General features: G+C 63.2%; 1 protein-coding gene across 5 annotated transcripts in view; it reads left to right on the forward strand.

Moving 5' to 3' along the window:
• The window catches only part of SEPTIN9 (septin 9), a 150650-nt gene that overhangs the window by 69205 nt on the left and 60001 nt on the right, over positions 1 to 21444 (forward strand). For all 5 annotated transcript variants that reach the window (XM_045490944.1, XM_045490947.1, XM_045490946.1 and 2 more), the window contains one exon: positions 12670 to 13311. In XM_045490944.1, the coding sequence (XP_045346900.1) occupies positions 12670 to 13311 (642 nt within the window). The remainder of the gene's footprint in view (positions 1 to 12669; positions 13312 to 21444) is intronic.

Here is a 21444-nt window from a genome sequence, read left to right on the forward strand (position 1 = left end):
TTTGCTCAAAGGTGAGCGGGCCAGGAGCCACCTTCCCAGGCCGCCGGCTGCGTGTTCGGCCGCAGAGGAATGTGGCCAGAGCCGTGGTCCTCGACCTCAGCCCGCCCCCCCCAGGGGAGGTGGGCTGGCCCTCCCTGTCCATCCCCGGCCGGGCCCCTCCAGCTCCGAGTGTTGGGAACTTGCTGGACCTGGCTGGTTCAGGAGCAGCCAGCAGACCCGGGAGCTGTTGGCCGACTTCAGAAACGGCCCTCGGGTCGTGGGATGTCACAGCCAGGAGGGGCTTTTCAGTGCTGCCCATCTGGTCCGTCACCAGGACGCCGAGGCCAGAGGGGTCATCTCTGTGGCCCATGAGCCGCCCCAGCTCTGGGCTCGGCACTGCCCTGACCCTCCCACACTGAGCTAAAATTCTCTGTCTTTGGTTAAGGCAAGACTCATTCCTGCAGGGCAGTAGGCGGGGTGGGGTGGGCTCACGAGGTGCACCGGGGGTAGTTTCTGGGCGGGTGAGGGCCCCTGCAGCTGGTGCTTGGAGGCTTCCGGAGGTGGGAATCGGGAGAGGCAGTTGGCAGCCTGGCCCCTGCCTGTGGGGCTGCGAGGGCGGTGGGGGGTGGGCGTCGGGGTGGGGGTGGGGGTGGTCTGCCGGCCGGAGCTCTGGCACAGGGGGATTGAGAGATCGCTGCACAGGAGCTTCTGTTTCTCCTTCTCCCGCAGGCCCGATGCTCCACGGAGGGTTGTCTCTTTATGGGGTGTGGCCCTGGGGGTGATTTATCTGTCCACCCGCAGCCGGCCAGCCAGGTCACAGGGTCACACAGCGCCTGTCCCAGAGGCCCTCATCTCTTGGGAGGAACGTGTGGCAGAGGGAGGGTGCCCTTGCAGGGTCACGTTCCCGGCTGTTGGGACGCACTGCCCGCTCTGCCCAGAGGAGCGGGTCTGTCCTGCGTTTCAGGAGGTGTTTCTCCCAAAGCCGCCCAGGGCAGGTGAACCCTTGGAGGCTCTGTGACCGAACAGAAAATGCGAAGGAGAGTAACTAAGTTCACCACTGCCTGGGCGCCGTGGCCGGGTGGGCACTTGGGGGGGGACACGAAGAGAACAAGTGTGTGCGATCAGCTAGGGGGGGACTTGGGGCACAGGGCAGGGGCAGGGGCTTTTGGCAGGAAGGAGACGGAAGGCTGAGTGGGCAGGGAGTCAGCGTGAGCGTGAATTTGCCGCAGCAGACTTCCACAGACTAGGGGGTGCGTAAAGCCCAGGTCAGGGGCCCGAAGTCCAAGGTCAAGGCATCGGAGCGGCTGGTTCCTTCCGGAGGCCCCAAGAGAGAATGTGTCCCCTTCTGTCTTGGCTCTTGGGGCTGCCCCTCGGTCCTCGGCGTTCTCGGCTTGTGGACACATCCCTCAGGTGCCCAGTCTTCACGTGGCCCCCTCTCTGTGTGTCCCCGTTCTTTTCTCTCCTTATCTCATACGAGGACACTCGGCATTGAATTTAGGACCCACCCTAAATCCAGGATGATCAAATCTTGAGGGTTTTTTTTTTTTTTTTTTTAATTTTTTTTTTTCAACGTTTATTTATTTTTGAGACAGAGAGAGACAGAGCGTGAACGGGGGAGGGGCAGAGAGAGAGGGAGACACAGAGTCGGAAACAGGCTCCAGGCTCTGAGCCATCAGCCCAGAGCCCGACGCGGGGCTCGAACTCACGGACCGCGAGATCGTGACCTGGCTGAAGTCGGACGCTTAACCGACTGCGCCACCCAGGCGCCGAGGTTTTTTTTTTTTTATGTTTATTTTTGAGAGACAGAGCACGAGCAGGGGAGGGGCAGAGAGAGGGGGAGACGCAGAATCCGAAGCAGGCTCCAGGCTCCGAGCCGTCAGCACAGAGCCCGACGCGGGGCTTGAACCCACGAACCGCGAGATCGTGACCTGAGCCGAAGTCGGACGCTCAACCGACTGAGCCCCCCAGGCGCCCCATATCTTGAGATTTTTAATCACATCTGCAAAGACCGTGTTTCCATTCACAGGTTCTGGGGGCTAGGACACGGACGTGTCCTTTTGGGGCCACTCTCCAACCCGCTACCGCGGCACGTCTTAGGGCAGCAGAGTGTTCTAGGCTGGGGGTGAGTGGGATGGCAGGCGGGCGGGCGTCGGGAGAGCAGGCTTGGACGGGCCTGAGGGCGTGACTTGGAGGGACGTTGGCCTGCCCAGACCTCGGCCTCCACGTCCGTGTGGCAGGAATGTGGTTGCGTCCCGCCTGCAGTCCTGAGCAGCTGCCCACGGCCCTCCTGCGCGCGTTCCCAGGGGCCTCGTCAAGTTCTGGATGGATGCTTAGAGTTGGCGGAGAGCTCGCTGTCCCCGGGGAGATCCCAGTCAGGCCCCGAGCAGGAGCCCTGCAGCCCGCCTCACTCAGCCTCCACCCGGGGCTCTTTGGAACGGCCAGGTGGCCTCCCTGGTGGAGGTGCTACTGCTCCCTGGGAGCCCCTTCCAGAATCTTCTCAATGTCCGGCTGTGGTCTCTTCCACGCAAGACTCACCTCCTCCTCCCAGTTTTCCGTGCCCCTCCTCCTCTGGCAGACCCCTCACGTCCCTGAGGGTGAAGACCAAGGCCGCGTCACCCTCTGGGTTGGCAGGACCTGAACCCGAAAGTCCACGTTGGTGCCCGGAGGGCTTTGTGTCACGGCGACTCTACCCACCCCCACCCCCATTCCTCGGGGGCCTGGGGAGCAGCTGGACTCCCGGGTGCCGCTCTGACCGGCACCTGACCCTGCTCCCCGGGGTCACTGTCCCCTGTAATTAGGGGCCGGGGCAGCACCCCTAGGCCACAACACAGATGGCTCCGTCTGTCCCTCTGGGGTCCCTTGGCAGGCGGCGTGATTAATGGAGGGCTCCACCTGGGCCGACTGGCTCCCGGTATGAGGTTTTTTTTTTTTCCTTCATTTTTTTAAGTGGTTTTACCACCTCCCCCAGTAGTCAGTGAGGTGCGGAAGGGGAGGTGATTCCTCCCCCCGACCCCCACCCCCGGGCAGATAACAGCCAGCACCCGGGATCCCCGAGCTGTGAGCAGAGACCGGAGGAGCAGCCCCCTTAGGCAGGTGGCCACCCTGAGGTCACCCTGACCTGCCGGGCGGCTCGGCCTGTGCCCTGGAGCCCAGATGCCCTAGGTCCCGCGGTCCCGGTCCGCACAACACGTGTCGTGTGGGAGAGAGCCACCCGGGGCGTGGACAGGTGGGTGCAGGGCAGCTGGTTTTCATGGGCGTCCTTGCTCCGCGGTCCGGGTCGAGGCTGGGGCAACATCCCCAGCAGTAGCACTTACGGGGCCTGCGGATTTGGGGGAGTGGGGGGAGGGTGCAGGTAGAAAGGAGGAGAGATGGTGGGGGGAGCGGCCGTGCTCCCACCCGGAACCAGCAGCTTAGCGCTCCTTCTGGGACAGGACCCCCTGGAGACCCCCTCGGGACGACTGGGGCTGCCCCAGAAGGGGGTTGCAGGTTAAAGGGCTCTGGGCTCTGTGACCTTTGAGGCCCTTGAAGCTGTGACCCAGGGGGTTTGGGGTTTTGAAGTCAGTCCCCTCCCAGGGGCTCCCTCTTGCCTCCTGGACTGCCATTTATCTGAGAACCTTTGACCCGCAGAGGCCCCAAGAGGTCCCCAGGAGGTCTCACATCCCCTCCTCTCCCGCCCTCCCCTCCCTCCGGGGCCAGGGCCAGGCCACACCTAGGTCCTCCTCCCGCCTTCCAGAGAGCTGTGCGGGCAGGCGTCCCCACCCTGGTCAGGAAATTCTTGCTATCTCGTCCAGATCTCGCTCTGCTCCCTCCCGGGTGTGGAGAACCCGCAGCTGGTTTGAGGGGGGTGGGGTGGGGGGCAGAACCTTCCGCCTGCAGCAAATTGGTCTACGTGTGCACACGTTCCCGGAACTTTAGTCAAGAGAAACAGGTGGCCCAGCATCTTAGGGGACTTTTAAACCTGCCCGGAGTGACCCTGGTGTCCCGAGACCCAAGGGCATCGGGGAGATGGCTGGATAGGCACAGAGGGGCCTTCCCCCCCCCCTCCCCCCCCCCCCCCCCCCCCCGGGAGCAGCTCCGGGTGGAGATTTCTTGCAGCAGGAGTTGCTACGTGGCTGTCCCATGCCACCTGCCGGGGTCTCCCTGACTGGACAGCTGTCACCCCAAGGCCCTTCTCTGGTCGGGGAGAGGTGAACACCAGTAATTAGCCCTCTGAAGGTGGGCCGACCAGAGAGTTTCCTGCCCCAAGTGGGACAGTGTTGGGAGCACCCGGGGTGCCCTGTCTGGGGACACTGGGGCAACAGGTGTGAGATGGGGCATCCTCTGGGTGAGCTGGATGCATGGGTCCTGGCCGGCGGGGGGCGGCGGGGGGGGGGGGGGACGTGGGGGAAGCTCTGAGGCCAGGGAGGGCGAGGACAGGCAGCAGGAAGGGGCTCCCAGCGAAGGGCTGGGGCCAGCCGGTGGCCTGATGCAGGCCTTTCCCGCCAGGCCGGACCGATGCCAGGGTGCCCCTGGCCCCTTCTCAGAGCTGGTGAGTCATAGCAGGAAGTGGCTTCAGCATCCACGGAAGGAGGTCACGGCGGTTGCAAGGCCTCCCCTCTCTCGTCCGTGTCCCGTCGGGGTGTTCGTTTCTCCCGGGGCGGCTGTAACAAAGTGCCACGCCCTGTGGATGGCTTGAAACCGTAGATGTTCAGCCTGTCCCAGTCCTGGAGGCCATGGTGCGGAGTCAAGGTGTGGGCAGGGCTTGGTCCTTTCTGGATACTCTCTGCGAGAGAGTCTGTTCCAGGTGTGTGTCCAGCTTCCGGTGACAGTCCTTGGCTTGTAGGCCCCTCCGGACCCCGCCCTGCCTCCACACGGTCTCCTCTGTGTGTCTTCTCCTTTCCCGTATCTCATGAGGGCCGCTACCGTCGGATTTAGGGCCCTCCTTTATCCAGGATGATCTCGTCTCGAGATCCTCACCTTTATCCCGCAAAAGACCTGTTTCCCCAAACAAGGTCCCCGTCAAAGGTTTTGGGAGTTAGGACTCAGACGTATCATTTTGGGGGGCCACCATTCGGCCAGTGTCTTCTGCAGACAGCACAGCGGAGTCTGAAAGCCCCTGTAAAGGAATCCGAGGGGCGCCTGGGTGGCTCAGTCGGTTAAGCGTCTGACTTCGGCTCGGGTCATGATCTCACGGTTCGTGGGTTCGAGCCCCGCGTCGGGCTCTGGGCTGACAGCTCAGAGCCTGGAGCCTCTTCATTTCTGTGTCTCCCTCTCTCTCTCTGCCCTACCCTGCTTGTGCTCTCTGTCTCTCATAAATGAATAAATGTTAAAAAAAATTAAAAAAAAAGGAGTCCGATAGGGGCCCTGGTCCCATCCTGGCTGGGGAGGACTGGCTTCACCTGTGTCCATGCCTGCTTGCTAGAGCTTTCTCCAGTGAATCTGGGGACTAAGAGGATGTCTGGGACCCGGGGGCCGCTGTAGACCCTCGCTGCCACTGGGCCTCTGCTCCTGGCCGAGGGGTCTTGTGTGCTCGTGTGCGTGTCTGTCCCAGCTGGAGGGTTGGGGGGTCACTGGTGCTCCGCATCTGACTTTTGCATTCTGTTTGTGCCTGAGCATGTCCTGGGCGGGGAAGGGCCGGGTGCCACGTAGGCTGTGCGGAGCCCCCTGCCTCCCCCCTGCAGTGAGTGGCAGCAAGCTCCCCCTGCAGCCTGGGAAGGGAGGGAGGGGGCCTGTTTGTTGCTCTTGGCCCCATCTGAGAAGCCCAGCCCGCTCTTTCTTACATTGCTATTCCAGAGCAGGGGGCCAGGCCTCGTGGGTGGAGGCTGTGAGAAGCAGGAAGGACCCCCCGGCATGCCTGTGTCCCCCCCCCCCCCCGCCCCCAGGCCCAGGGAACAGAGGTGGGCTGGGAGGAGATATAGCAGCACCTAACACCCAAAGCAGGAAGACAGTCATCAAAATAGATCGGGGCGGGAGAACCTCCCATCCTTTGCCTGGGGCTGCGTGGCCTCCCCAGAAACCCCCTGCTGAATCTGGAGTTCTCAGGGTTACACCCCCCCAACCCCCGCAGCTGATGGAAATGGGGCAGCTGGTTCCTCCTGTCCAGGGTGCCCAGGCTGGACCCCTGCTGACACTGCCTGGTGTTGAGGCACAAGCCCGTGGTCCCAGGGCCAGGGAGAGGGGCCGCGTGCTTGCTGTCCGCCCTCCCCAGGCCGCCTACAGCCGGCTACGCTGTAGCACACGAGCCCAGGGCGGCCAGGAGCCCTCAGCCGCCTCTCTGGCCCCCAGACCCGAGCCGGAGCAGGGCCAGACATGGCTCTCAGGCCGCGTCAGGCCCTGCCGCCCGGCCAGGCCTCGCCTTGGGGACGCAGAGGGAGAGGGCCTGGGCAGAGGGCTTTGACCGCGGGTGCCACACTCTCTACCCACTCTTCCTTTGTTTGGACTTTGCTCCTCGTATCCTCCTTGTTCGACAGACGTGTTTCTCTGCGGGGAACCCAAGGCCCAAGTGGTGCCCAAGCTGTTTGCCACCCTCGACTTCCCAGCGCAGGCCCCACTTGGCCGCAGTGTCCGTTTTCAAGCTTTTCCCTTTCGGACCGTTCTGCTTCCTGAGGACCCTCCTCCCCCCACCCCTTCCCCACCTGCCCCCCCCCCCCCCCCCAGCCATCTCCCCTCCGCCGAGCCCCTGGAGGCAGCTCCTGAGAGGGTTCTTGTAGGAGGTGATCTAGGCATTCCCCGAGCGGAGGAGGCAGGGAAGGGGGCGGCCTGGGGGGTGCGTGCGGCTCAGCCCCCCTAGGGGTGCTGCGGGGGACCCCGTACCGTGCACCCCAGGGTTGTCCCAAGGAGAAACAGCTGGGTATCTACTGTCCCTTTGCTGCCTAAAGGCTGCTGGCGTGGAGAGGAAGGCTTCCTGCCTTCTGGGCTCGGGCACCGGGTGCACACGTGAACAACGGCGATAATCGAGGCACGGGTACCACTGTGCCATCCCGTCAGCGCCCACAGTAGGACAGACGAGGAAGCGGAGGCCCAGGGGTGACGGAGGCCGTGTCCTCCCCGTCTCGGCCCCTGCCCGGAGTCGCCCCGGCCTCTGGCCAGCCTGCCCCCGCCTTTCCTAGGTAATTCAGTCCTTAGTGGGGATGCGTCCTGCTCTTGTGGCCTCGGCTGCTTTTCCTTTGGAGGATTTGCTGCTGAACGGACGGCCTCCTCTCCCGTCACCCTGCCCTGCTCGGTGGCGCTCCTCCTGGCCCCAGCCCCCGTCCTGCCTGCTGCAGCCCTGCTCTGCCATCTCGAGCCTTGCCCGAGCCCGTGACTCAGCCTGGGGCGGTGCCAGGGCCCGGCCCTCACTCCCGGGGGCTCACGAGCTGGCAGGGTAGGTATCTTCGGGATGGGGGTCCTGCAGTCCAGTCCTACAGGCTCAGGGCGGGGAGCAGGGCAGTACCCTCCGCCTGGGACCATCCTTCTAGGCTCCCTGGGGCCACCCGTTCAGGGATGAAACCTCCTTTGCTGCTCCCTGGAAGAGGCTGCGTTGGGCCAGGGCCGGCGCTCCTGGGGCCTGAGCCCAGATCGGCAGCGTCCCTCCCGAGGGAGTCGTGCGGGGAGGGCGGGGGGGGGGGGGGGTTTGTTTTGATCTTGGTCTCTAACATTCTTTGCATGACATTTGTCCCCCCGCTGGAGCAGGGCTTTGTGGCTGCCCCGGGACGCCCCCCCCTCCCCGGACCGGCCCCTTCTGTGCCCCCGGGAGTGGGGAAAGGTCTGCCGGCAGCCTGTGGTCGGAGCAGAGGGCTTTACAATGGCCCCTTGTGTGGTGCACATTTCCTCCTTCAACAGGCCCAGACCCAGGTGGCTCCCGCTTCGACCCCCACGGGCACAGACGGACGTGCATCTGGCGAGGCGGCTTTGGCCTCCGCGGCGGCTGGGCCTGTAGGTGTCTAAAGGACTGGAGAGGGCCGGGCTCTGGGGCCGGAGGAGTGGGGCTCCGGTTCTCAAAACGCAGCGTTGATGGCCTCAGGCCCTGACAATAGCGAGTGGCCCACACGCAGCACAGGCACGTTGGGAAGAGGCAGGAGAGTCTAATGGGAAAAAAAGTCACCCACCTCGGTTCCTTCCAGAGTCGTGCGAGCGCGCGGGCACGTCGCGCACGTGCGTGTGAGACCCCGCGAGGGTCTCTTCGCATGCATCTTTTTTTTTTTTTAAACGTTTTATTTATTTTTGAGACAGAGCGTGAGTGGGGGAGGGGCAGAGAGAGAGGGAGACACAGAATCTGAAACAGGCTCCAGGCTCTGAGCGGTCAGCCCAGAGCCCGACGCGGGGCTCGAACTCACGGACCGCGAGATCATGACCCGGGCCGAAGTCGGCCGCTTAACCGACTGAGCCACCCAGGCGCCTCTCTTCGCACGCAGCTTGTGTGCTGCCGGTGTGGCTTCGCGTCCTCAACGTTTCTCATCTTCAAAGCCGGGATTTTGATGACGGCGCGGGACTTCGGCATCTGGGTTTAGGAAATCTCCGTAAACCGGAATTGTTTCTGGCGTTTGCTGTTTTCATGCTGACGCAAACGTCCCCCTACGTCAGTCCTCGCGCTTCTGATGATTTCCGTGGGATAAATTCCCAGCAGCGGGCGGGCCGAGGCGGGCAAACGGGCTCCAGGCTCCTGGCGCCCGTCGGGGAGGGCGGGTTGAGGAGGGCCTTTGGGAGCGGGTGAGGTTTGAGCCTGGCCGTGGGGGGACTTGAATGCAGAGGAGAGAGAAGCGGGGCGATCTTGAGATGATGGCAGCGTCTCCCTCCCAGGCGGTGGCCCCGGGCCCGTCTGGCGCTCTGAGGGTATGTCGCGTCCAGCTGACATGGTAAGCGGTGTCCCACGTGCCCTCTGACTGCAGTGACGTCCTGCGAACAAAAGAGGCGGCAGCCCAGCACTGCTCCCCCCTGGTCCAGGAAAGGCCGCTTCTCTGCCCAGTCGTCGGATCTCACGTACGGTCCGTCACGTAGGGCCTCAAATCTGCAACCTGAGCAGCTCATGAGCACTCTTGCCGCCTCCCGTGGCTGCTCGTGGACAGCCGTGGCTGCCTCTACCCTTGCAGGGAGGGGGGAGGTGGGGAAGGTGAGAGGCACCTGCCGTGGGGCCGGGTGACGCTCGCTCCCCCCCGCTTGGAGCGGGTGGAGCGTGTTTCCAAGGACGGTGGCTGCACGTGTGTGACAGCCGGTCTTCCTGACTTTTCCGCGCCGGGTGCTGCTTGCACCGTGACCTCCTCCGTGGGGGAGGCAGCTTCGTACAGGGCGTCCCTTGCAAAGTCTACCTTAAAAAATGATCTTGTTTTGTTTCCAGATATGGCGGTGTAAATCTAGAGCAGGGTCCCTCCAGACGACTTCTCCCACCATCTGGGGGTTTCGTGGGATTCCGGGGGAGGAAAAAGGAGGCGGCTGTTTCTCCTGGGTCCCCGGAGAGGGGCTGGGGTGGCGGCACCGTCGGGAGATCCCAGACAGAGTCCTGCAGCCCAGAGGTGTCTCCCCCTTCCGGGGGGCCCCGGGGTACTTCCGGGGGCTGCCGTCCCAATTTACCGCGGACTGTGGGGCTCAAGCCGCAGAATTTGATTCCCTCACATTTCTGGGGGCCAGAAGTCCAAAGTCAAGGTGTTGGCAGAGTCTCACACAGGTTACAAAAGCTCGAGAGAAGAATCCTTCCTGCTTTCTCAGCTGCTGCTGGCGCTAAGCATCCCCGGGCCCGGGGCCGCATCGCCCCAGTTTCTGCTGGCCTCACGTGGCCTCTCCTGTGTCTCCCGTGCCCCAAGGCCCCCTCTTCTCTCCTGTATAGGAACACCTGTAGGATTTAGAGCCCGTCCTGAATTCAGGATGCTGGCATCTCGAGCCCTCACCTTAATGACATCTGCAGAGACCCTCTTCCCGAGCAAGGTCACATGCGCAGGTTATGGGGGTGAGGACTGGGACGTATCGTGTAGGGGACACGGTCCGCCAGAGAACCTGAGAGCGGGTGGAGCTTCTCAGGCGGAAATGGGGGCTCCTCCGGGGCCCCGTGCCCACAGGCTGCAACCCTGTGACCTGGTCCCATCTTCGGGTTGTGTAGACGAAGCACCTGAGGCCCGTGAAGGTCGCGGAGGTGGCTCGTGGAGTTGCAAAGCGGAGGATGTTTCCAGGGACCCCAAGCACGCCCCCTCCCCCATCCCGGAAGCCAGTCACAGTAGTCGTGACACGGCCTGCAAGATGTGAGGGGGAGAAGTGTGAGTTGCACGGGGCCAGGGCAGGTGACAGCCAGCCGGGCTTTGGGGCTGGGGAGAGGCGGCGGCAGCTTGTTTGGGGGGGGATGGCGTAAATCATCAAGGACACCCCTAACGACCTGCACGTTTTCCGACGGTCGCCGCCCTGCGGGTGGGAACCGCTCCTTTTCTCCTGGGGCCTCGGACTAGCCGGGGGTGGGACCGGATGGGACAGTTCCGAGGGTGAGCACCTAGGTGGGTGACGTGGCCGGGCGATAAACACACAGCTGCTGTAGGGCCAGGGGGTGACATGTGCCACGCAGGAGCACAGAGCGGACAGAGAGGAGAGGGTGGCAGGTGGGGACGGCGTGTGCGTCTGTGCAGGATGACCGTGGCCGTGAGGACCGAGTCACGCGGACCCTCAGAGGGATGAGGGTTGCAGGGAGCAGGCCAACTCGGCTCAGCGGTGAGCTGTGTGCGGGTCGGGTTCGAATTCAGCACTGTCCCCGGACGGTGCCTGAGTCAGAAAGGGCTTCTCTTGTGCGCGGTCGTAACTCGTGAGTCGGTGGTTGAGGGCACCTCCAAATGGGCTTCCCAGGTAGGGGATCGCCTCGTTCTGGGGTCAATGTGGGACGAGGCCCATCCTCCTGACCTCTCTTCTCCAGCTCGGCCCCAGGGAATTACCACCTGGGCACCTGAAAATACTTGTGCCCAGGTGGGCTGGGTGTGGACCCCTCCTCTAGGGAGTTCATGGACAGGAGCCGCCGTTCAGGGACAGTGTGGACAGTACCCTGGAGACCGCGGGTAGACCGGGTGCTTTCAGGAGACCCCACATGAGGTCACAGTTCCAGGCATCCACCTCTGGGCTTTCTGGCCACTTTAACACCCCCTTGAACCTGGCCTTTGTCACCTCGACCTTTTTTGGAACGAGCAGTTAATGCTCTGTGGTTATCTTAGGGGCAGGCCCCCAGGGGAGGGGTGCTGAGGTGCTGGCATCCCCGCTTTGGCTCGTCCCCTGCCCCTCCGGCACAGGACCCCCTGCCCCCTTGGCCACGTTATCAATCAGAGGTCACAGGCTGGACCTCAGGCCAGAGGCAGCCTGCAGACGTGATCCTGTTTGACCACACGGTGTTTTTTGAAAGGGGGCTGTTTCCCTTTGTGCGAGCGTGTACAGATCAGGAGATATCCCGTAGGAAAGTCCAGATTTCCAGATTCTCCCGAGAGAAGTCCGGAGCTCTGGCCGCGTCGGGAGCACAGGCCGGCCAGGCGGCCTGTGTGTCTCTGTCCTGTGAGGGAAGTCCTGTCCACTGGGAAGCGACAAGAGCCGTCCTGGACTTGGGAGGAGGGAACACGTGGTGGGGGGCCCCCGAGAATGGCCCCAGATCGCTGTTGTCGGGCCAGCGGGGGGCCGGGGAGGAAGTGGCGGGGTCCCAGGAAGCCCCGGGCTTGGGGAGCTGGGGAGGCGAGGTGGGGAGAGGGGTGGCAGAGACATTGGGGGTCGCTGAGCGCCCGCTGTGGGCCCTTCCTGCTCTGGTCTTCGTGACGGGAGCAGCTGGTTCCTGTTGGGAGCACAGCCGCAGGCAGGGGCCGCGGGGACGGCTGGCAGCTCCCCAGGCACCGTCGTCCCCTGGCCTCGGAGGGAGCAGCGGGTCCTGGCGGAGACGGTGGGCGGCTGGGCTTGGCGGGTGGGAGCCGGGCGGCCGGCGTCCCACGGGGCCCTGGCTGGGACAAGCAGTGTGGGATAGAGGCCGACGACGCGTCCGAGGGTGAGGATCGAGAGTCGTGGACCACGCCGGGGCTCCGTTGTTTACCTGAAACAGGACAGCCGAGTGGTCAGAACCCTGTGCCCCGGGGTGGGACGGATGCATCTTCCGGCTCTGGCGCTCCGTCTCCGCCCCTTTGGGCACCTTGCTCAGGCACCACGGCCTCAGTTTCCCCATCCGGACCGGGGGATAACAGCAGCATTTAGGGCACAGGGTCACATGAGGAGTAAATGCCCACGGTGAGCCTAGGGGCCGTATTAGGCCTCCCGGAGCCGGCGGTCCACACCGTGCTGCTGTGATGATGTCACCGCGGTCGTGGTTCTGACAGGTGATGGTTGTGGCTGCCGTTGCTGGGGACGTACGTGCCCCCCACCCCCACCCGGTTGCTGGTGGTCGTGGCGGGTTTGTGCCCCGTGGCATCTGTGCTGGGGGGAGGATAAGGGAAGACCACGACGAGAAAGAACTCCGATGTCCCCTTGAGCCAGAACATCTTTCTAGAACACGTAGCTGGCACGTCCACGCTGCGGCCATGGTGGACAGGGGCGGGGGCCGGTGTCCTCCAAGCTCCACCTCTTCTCTCCCCCAGGGTGCCATGATTGTTGGCGCCTTGGAGTCCCCCGGGGGAGTGGGGCTTGTCCCCTTTCTGCCCGGGAGGGGGAGGGTGCAAGGACCCACAGCTACCTTAGCAGCACATTCCTGGCTGTTCCCGAGCCGTCCACGCCTCACGTCCCCCTCTCTCTGTCTTCCAGCCTTGAAAAGATCTTTTGAGGTCGAGGAGGCCGAGACACCCAACTCCACCCCGTCCCGGAGGCTCCCGACGCCCCTGCTCCGGGCCACGGTGGCCAGCTCCACCCAGAAGTTCCAGGACCTGGGTGCGAAGAATGCCGAGCCCGCAGCCCGCCATGTAGACTCCCTCAGCCAGCGATCCCCCAAAGCCGCCCTGCGGAGGGTCGAGCTCTCGGGGCCCAAGGCCGAGCCCGTGTCCCGGCGCACGGAGATCTCCATCGACATCTCGTCCAAGCAGGTGGAGAACGCCAGCACCACCGGGCCGTCCCGCTTCGGGCTCAAGCGAGCCGAGGCGCTGGGCCACAAGACGCTGGAGCCCGCCCCTCGGAGGACGGAGATCACCATAGTCAAGCCCCAGGAGTCAGCGCACCGGAGGATGGAGACCCCCGCCTCCAAGGCCCCCGAGGTGCCCGCCGCCCCCACCTCGGACGCAGCCCCCAAGAGGGTCGAGATCCAAGTGCCCAAGCCAGCCGAGGTGCCCGCCTCCCCCGTCCCACCCCAGACCCTGGAGAATTCGGAACACGCCCCGGTGTCTCAGCTACAGAGCAGGCTGGAGCCCAAGCCCCAGCCCCCGGCGGCCGAGGCCCCACCCAAGAGCCAGGAGGGTGAGTAGCGAAAGCGAGTCTGCGGGGCTGTTGGGGTGCGTGGGGACGGGAGCTGGCTTTGCCCTGGCGTCTTGGAGGCAGCAGCTGTGAATTTGGGGGGGGGGGTGGAGAGGGGTGGGTCACAGGTGGGTGGAGACCCGGTTCCGTGGAGGCCAGGAAGACACCGGGCCGGGGTCCCAAGGCTGGCGGAGGGGTACTGTCCGTTGGGGATGGCCCGGGTGCCACAAGCTGGGCTCGCGTTTGGCTTTGGAAAGACCCTCTGGGTTTCGAGGGGCCCCTTTATTGGTCAGGATGCGTCGTGGTGTGGAGTTTCTGCTGTCAGAGCCCCAGCCGGTGGGGGTCTAGAAGCCTGGAAAATGAGGGGGCGACGGGCTCGTGTCGGGACGCGGGGGGCAGAGGGGCTTGGGACCCAAGCACGGGCGTCCGCGTGCCGGTGGCTACCGGGCCGTGGACAGGCAGGCTCCTGCCCAGATCTGCAGGCCGGAGGGAGAGGCCTCGGGTGGGGGGAGGGGTTGGTGCCCTCGTGGGTTCCGCACTGCAGGGGCTCCCTCCAGCTCTTCCTGAAGGAGGGGGGTCGTGGCCAGAAGCAAGGGGAAACGAGACCGCCCAGGCTGTGTGTTCCCGGGTTCTCAGGGCCACTAGGGAGGGGACCGTAGGCCAGGGAGCCCCGTGATACCTGCCACAGCTCCTTTTGGGGTGCTCTTCTGGTGAGGGAGGGAGGCTGGGGGCTTGGGTACCGTCCTCGGGGGGCCCAAACCCGGAAGCTGTGCTCACGTGGGGAGCTCACCGGGGCCAGCTTGGGAACATCTGGTCCTGGGATCTTGGCCCCACGGGGTCAGGGTCGGCTGGGCTGTAAGCCCCATGAGAGCTGGGTCCCTTTCCAAGTACGGGAACTGAACTCAGAAGCATTCAGTGTTCTTCGGGTTAGGTAAACAGAACGTTCTGGAGTTTCGATTTACCTTTTAAATCATAATCGCTTCTAATTTGGGTAGAATGCACATAACGTTAATCGACTGTTGCTCGAAGCGTCGTGAAGCGTGCAGCTCGGTGGCATTGAGAACGTTCACGTCGTCGTGCGGCCCAGCTCCATCATCCGTCTCCAGAACTTTCTCAGCTTCCCACAGCGAAACCGTGTCCCCGCTAAATACTGACTCCCCGTGCCCCTCCCCAGCCCCTGGCGCCCACCGTCTACTTTCTGTCTCTATGAACTTGACTCCCCCAGCTCCCTCACACAGGTCCTTTTGTGCCTGGCTGAGCTCGTTGAGCCTCGTGTCCCCACGGCCCATCTACGGTGTGTGTGGCAGGTGTGGGGATTCCCTTGGCCTTTAAGTGAAGGCTGTGAATTTGCTTAAGCACTTGACCTTAGCCCGCTCGCCTAAACCTGACCCTGCAGAGCCACGCCCACTCTCTCGGACCCTGTGGTGTCCCTGTGGTCCGAGACTTCTCTCTCGATCTCTGGGTCCCTGAGGTGTTGGTGTGTCAGAACGAAGGCGTGCCCAGTGGCCTGGGGACTGGTTCCCCTGTTGGTCCTGGGCCTCTGCCTCCCGTGGGTGAGGTGTTCGCGCCCAGCCGAGCCAAGCAGGATGTGGTTGGGGGCATGGTCGGCACCAGGCCCGTGTGGATCTTGATGGCAGCTCGTGCTGGACGTGGGAGGAGGTGGTCCCGCCCTGGGTCATCGGGCCCCACGGCCCAGAGGCCGTGCTGGCAGCCGGCTGGCCACCGGGGCCGGTCCGGCTGGCTCTGCTTGTGGAGCAGTCGAGGGTCCTGTGGGGCCCTTCCCAGATCCCCAGCCTCTCGATCCGAGCTTTGGAGAAAGTGGGATTTAACCAGGCAAAGGAGGGGAGCCAAGGCAGCGGCCCGGAGGTGCTCCGGAGCCTGGAACTTGGGGAACTGCACGCCCTCTCCGCGGAAAAGAGTTTAAATGTCCAAGTCCGGGGCGCCTGGGGGGCTCAGTCGGTTGAGCGTCCGACTCTGGATTGCGGCTCAGGTCACAAAGTCATGGTTCGTGAGTTTAAACCCCGCGTGGGGCTCTGTGCCGACCGTGCGGAGCCTGCTTGGGATTCTGTCTGTCTCTGCCCCTCTCCTGTTCTCGCCCACTCACTCTCTCTCTCTCTCTCTCTCTCTCAAAAATAAATAAACGTGAAAAAAAAGAAGTCCAAGCCTGGCGTGAAAGCCATGTCGTCAGCAGCCCAGACCCTGGTCCCCTCAGAGAGCAGCGGGTGGGCCCAGCTCTGTGTGGGGAGGGTCAGAGGCCAGTGGCTGTCCCCCCGCCCCGTGCCCCACCTACCTGTGTCTCAGTGGCCGGGTGGGGAAGGGCTCTGAGACCAGTGCTCACAGGGTGAGAACCTTTAGGGCCAGACCGATGCAGTGAGACCAGGCGGCTGCACTGAGGCAGGATGCTGGGGGCTCGGATGGCTCGGTTTGGGAGGATCCTGTCCACCTAGGACAGCACGACAGAGGTCACTGCAGAGTGACCTGGTCCTCGAGCCCGGGAGTGACGCCGGGCGAGAGGTTGGGCGAGGAGGAGGAAGGCTCACCCATTGCGGCTGGGGAATTTGGCTCTGACCAGCGCTGCCTCGGATGTCGAGTTCTTCAGTGCCCCGGGCAAGTCCGGGAGGCAGGCAGGGCCTTCCCAGTGGAGGTGTGTTCCTGGAACCCATGGCACGGCTTCTGGGGGTCCCCTGCTCCGACAGAAACCCTCTGGGCTGTGGCTTTGGGCGCACGTCGGGGTCTCCTGGGACCAGAGCTGAGTCGCTCCCAGATTGGCCTCCCTAAAGCACAGCACTGGCGAAATCCGTGCCAGGCCCGAGCCTTCCCTGGCCCGCTCTCCACCCCACCCAGTCTCTTGTCCAGCTCAGACCTCCCGCTCCCCAACTCTTCCTGCTCTGGCCCTTCCGTGGCCTCCACAGGCCACCTCTCCTGACCTCCTGACTCCTGACCTCCTTCCTCTCCACATCACTGCTTTTTGGATTCCTATGCATCCTTCGAAGTCCAGCTCAAACGCCACCTCTGCCATGAAGCCCTCCCTCGAGCTGGAAGTGGCCTCCCTTCCTTGGACTCCCATGCCTTTCGGCATCTGTGCGTGTGTGCGTGTGATGTCTTATGTTTGGCTTGGAATGTTAATTATTTGTGTTGTACCCCCTTTTTTTCCTCTGCTGGGCTTTTTAGTGGAAAAGTTTTCCAGCGTACCTTTCCTTTAAAATTCAGAAAATGTCAAAGTTAGAAAGAATCTAAAGTTCATCTGTAATCCAAAGGTACCCCCTCTTCGTGTTTACTCTGTGTTTTTCAGAATTCCCTCCGTGCCCCCCGCTAGATCGTAGGTTATTTGAGAGTAAGGCTGTTGTCGGGTTTCTTTAACTCTTTTTCCCCCCGCCGAGTGACATAGACTTAGTAGGTGCTCAAGAAAACAATGTAGGAGGAGTGAGATGGGTTTTCGTGCCCCCCCTGCAGGCGGACACGTGGGACCTTGCAGGGACCAAGCAGATCCTTTCCTGGTCAGCCAAGAACCCCCGGGTCTCACAAGCTCCACTCTGGCACACGGGGTTCCTTCTTTCGGAGGCTGCTGGCCCCCGGCCCTCCTTGTCATGTGTCGGTCATCTCTGCTTCTCTCTTGGTCTCTGGGGCAGTCCGGCCTCGCCTCCCTTCCCAGGTCCCTGGCTTGCCCTGCGTCTGCCTGGGTGGCGCTGGGTGGGGCTGGGCTGCAGGACCCAGAACCGTGTCTGTGCAGTGAGCTGCCCCCCCCCCGCCACCCCTCCCCTCCCCCCGGGAACCACCCACCTCTGGCTCCCACGGCTGACACCAGCCAAGTTTCCCCGAGGTGGCCTTATAAGGCGGGCACTGGCTCCTCACTCGTGGGTCTGGTTCTTCGCCGTCTCCAGATGCTGATTGGAGGCCATGGGGCTGGCTGGGCAGGGTGGGGGGTGAGGCACCCTGACCGGCGCCCCCCCCCCCCCCCCCGCCCCGGCTCCACCCCACCCCATACCAACCGGTTCTGAGCCTTCACTTTGCCCGCCCCCAGCCTCAGTTTCTTGATTTGTCAAAAGAGCGAGGACCCTCTGTCCCGAGGCAGCAGGGTTCGGACTGTGCCGTGCGTCCTCCATGGTGGTGCCAGGCATGGCTTGTGATGGTGGATGTGAAACTGGGGAGGAGGGCAGGCTCATCTGGGGTCTCGGTATGCTTTCCCTCTGACTGGAAACATCTAGAAACGTCCTCGGCTCGGGGGGGGGGGTAGGGAGCACCGAGGAAGGTGGACACCAAGGTCGCCGAGCCTCTAGCGGTGGGCGTGGCTTTCTGGCACACCGGCTGCACCTGCCTATCTTTCAGGTACACCTGGCTGCCTCCTGCGTCAGGGGCTGGGACCGAACGGAGGGGGCCCCAGCTCTGCAGGGGACAGTGGGGGCTAGAGGCGTGGGGTTGCCGGGACCCCCAGCAGGGACACAGGGACGGAGGAGGCAGGGCAGAGGAGGCTTCAGGAGAAGAGAGGTGTGGACTGGGTGTGAAGGGCGAGGAGGGGTCTGCTGGCGAAGGGGCAGGAATGTGCCAGGCCCGGAGCGGGGAGGTGGGGGAGAGGGTGACCGCCGTGTGATCAGGGAGGAGAGGCCCAGGTTCTGCAAAGTCTGCCTAGACTCCCATGTTTACAGGACACCCCACCAACTAGGGTGTCCGCTCTGGGCCTGACGCTGGGCCGGGAACTCCCCGGTGAAGTTTCACGCCGGCACTCGGTATACAGTAGGAGCTTGATAAACGCCGAGGGACTCACGTGGGCGCAGGGGGCTCGCCTCTCGCCATGCCTTGGGCCCTTCTGCGTGGGGCTCAGTGTCTCTGTTGTGGCAGGACAAAGGCCGTGCCTCTGGTAGGGGTGTGTGCACCGAGCTGTCTTGCCTGGCAGACTCCTCCGCCCCGAGCTCCTCCCCTGCCCCTGCCCTGGCCCCAGAGAGCATCCGGGCACCCGCTTACTTTTCGGGATGGAGTCTCTTTCTCCTTCCCCCTTTTGAGGACAAGCACCCTCAAAGCCCGTTCCCGTTAGGTCTGAGGCAGGACGTCCCCAGGCACGCGGGTGCAGGGTGACAGCGGCTGGGGCCAGGTGTGTGCCCTCCGAGGGGCGGCGGAGTAGAGGGCTGTGGGGACCGAACCCGGCCCCCCTCGCCGGCCCACCCAGCTGTCTGCCAAGCCCAGCCCAGGGCCGAGAAGGATCGAGGGCCCACGCAGGGTATGCAGCCCCAGCAGCTGCGGAATGCCTTAAATAGAGCCGAGCGCAGCTGCGGGGCGGGCTGGGCAGGGAGGCAGGCGCTGGGGGCGGGGCCCAGCTCTTCCCCATTTGGGGGCCGTGGCCCTGACCACCCGGCGGGGCCCCCGGGACGGAAGCCGGGCTCGCAGACACATGGTGCCGGGTGAGGCCTCCCGGGTGCTCGTTCCGGGAAGCTGCCAGGAGAGGAACTGTTTGCGTCCTCAGCCTCCCGGGCCCAGGACAGCTGCCGCGAGCCGGGGTCCGCACAATAGGGCTGCTGTCTGGGGGACGTGCCCGTGCCAGACAGCCACACTCTGTGCGGCAGGGACAGAGGACACATTGAGCGCTGGAGGGGCACCCTCAGACCCCCACCTGGTGCCCTGGAGCGTGGGCAGCCCCGGCCAGAAGCCGGGTTCTGACGGTTGGCCTCGACGAGGCCGCTCAGTTCCCGCCGGCCTCGCGCGGTCCCCCACGGGGCGGCCGGGTGCGCGGGAGGAGTGTCAGGCGGCCTCTTCTCTGGGCGGGATGTGACTTCCCCTCCCTGGGTCTCCTCTGATTTTCCCTGACCCCGGGACTTTCCGTGGGCATCACTGGTGCCCCTCCCCCCCACCTCCCCACCCCCGGAACCCCAGGGGCAGCTGGAGCTCTGGCTCGTAGCTGGTGAGCAAGCAGCTGGTGCCCAGGAAGGCGCTTCCAGCTCGCTGAGCGGTGGACAGGGAGACAAGCGGACGCGATTTCGTTAAGGGGCGGGCACGGCGCTCCCACGCTGGGCCTCCCCTGCCCATTCCCTCCGCTGCCGTCCCCCCTCCTTCCAAAGTGACCCCCAGAGGTTCCGACTTGGAAGCGTAGAGGGCTGAGCGCTGAGACTCCCCTGCGGGGGGCCTTGGCCACTGGTGTGGGGGGAAGATGGCCAAGCACGGGCCCAGCCCCCGGGAGGCCTTTGTGAAACAAGCACACGAACGCAGCCCAAAGGCGGGCCCCGCTTCCCTTTCCTCTCCGTGTCCCCGAGAGCGGCGCACGGCCGGGGCTCGAAGACGGGAAATAGTGATCACAGGAGATCTGAGAAGGAAGTTGGTCTTTCTGGACACCTCCCCCCCACCCTCGTCCCCAGGACCACCCGTGTTGTCGGCGGGGCGCATCGAGCGTCTTTCCGGGATTCGTCCCTTTAGATGGTCACTCGGCTTGGCGCACGTGTGGAGAGAAGTCTGTGTGTGAATATCATAGACCCTTTCTGAAAACACGAGTGAAATCGGACTCCTGCAACTAGCTTTTTATCGCTCCGCTTTCCCGATGCTGTGTCTCTGTGTCCAACAAGTCCCTCCGACCCGCCGCTGGTCCCCGGCCGCTCCGCTCCTCCCGTCCCCGCCCCGCCCCGCTTTTCACTGTGAGACGCGAGGCTCCCATGAACACACTCACGTTTCTGTTTGTGCCCAGCGGACTCTCCGACTTCAGGAGTGGGATTTCGGCACCACGGGACGTGTGCATGTTAAGTGTTGATCTGTGGGGCACCTGGGTGGGTGGCCCAGTCGGTCAAGATGTCGGCTCAGGTCATGATCTCACGGCTCGTGAGTTCGAGCCCCCGCGTCGGACTCTCTGTTTTCCGTGCAGAGCCTGCTTTGGATCTTCTGTTCCCTTCTCCCTCTTGTCCCTACCTCGCTCTCGCTCACACTCTCAGAAATAAATAAAACGTAACAAAAAATTTGAAAAAAATTAAAAGGTTGATCCGTGGGGCGCCTGGGTGGCTCAGTCGGCGGATCGTCCGACTTCGGCTCAGGTCAGGATCTCGGGGTTCGTGTGTTCGAGCCCCGCGTCGGGCTTTCTGCTAAGCCTGCTTCAGATCATCTGTCCCCTTCTCTCTCTGCCCCTCCCCTGCTCCCTCTCTCTCTCTCTCTCTCTCTCTCTCTCTCTCTCAGAAATAAATATTTACTAGAAAAACAAAATTAAATAAAACGTTGATCTGTGTGGCCAAACTGGCCTCTGAGCAGTCACGCTGGTTTTTAGTGCCAGTAGCAGAGAGGTTCTGTGCCCGCGCCCTGAGCTGACCACAGTTTTATTTTGTACGTCTTTCTTCGTGGGAAGGGCAGCGTCTTCTCCCACGTTTACAGACCAAGGGCCCTGGGTTCTCCGTGAGCGGCTCATTCCTGCCCTTGGTTCCTTCTTGGCCCCACTCGGGTTGTTCATCCTTCTCTCGTTGACGTTTTCCTTTTTTTTTAAAAAATGTTTTTTTCCTTAACGTTTATTTGTTATTGAGAGACAGAGAGAGACAGAGCATGAGCCTGGGAGGGGCAGAGAGAGGAGGAGACACAGAATCGGAAACAGGCTCCAGGCTCCGAGCCATCAGCACAGAGCCCGACGCGGGGCTCGAACTCACGGACCGCGAGATCGTGACCTGAGCCGAAGCCGGAGGCTTAACTGAGCCCTCCTGGCGCCCCTAGCTTGACATTTTCTTTTTTTAAAAAAAAATTTTTTTTTTCAATGTTTTTATTTATTTTTGGGACAGAGAGAGACAGAGCATGAACGGGGGAGGGGCAGAGAGAGAGGGAGACACAGAATCGGAAACAGGCTCCAGGCTCCGAGCCATCAGCCCAGAGCCCGACGCGGGGCTCGAACTCACGGACCACGAGATCGTGACCTGGCTGAAGTCGGACGCTTAACCGACTGCGCCACCCAGGCGCCCCAATTTTAATTTTTTTAAATGTTTATTTTTGAGAAAGGGACAGACAGACAGAGGGGGAGGGGCAGTTAGACAGGGAGACACAGAATCCGAAACGGGCTCCAGGCTCCGAGCCATCAGCCCAGAGCCCGACGCGGGGCTCGAACTCACGGACCGCGAGATCGTGACCTGGCTGAAGTCGGACGCTTAACCGACTGCGCCACCCAGGCGCCCCCTAGCTTGACATTTTCTT

This window comes from Leopardus geoffroyi, chromosome E1, assembly GCF_018350155.1.
Source record: "Leopardus geoffroyi isolate Oge1 chromosome E1, O.geoffroyi_Oge1_pat1.0, whole genome shotgun sequence".
NCBI lineage: Eukaryota > Metazoa > Chordata > Mammalia > Carnivora > Felidae > Leopardus > Leopardus geoffroyi.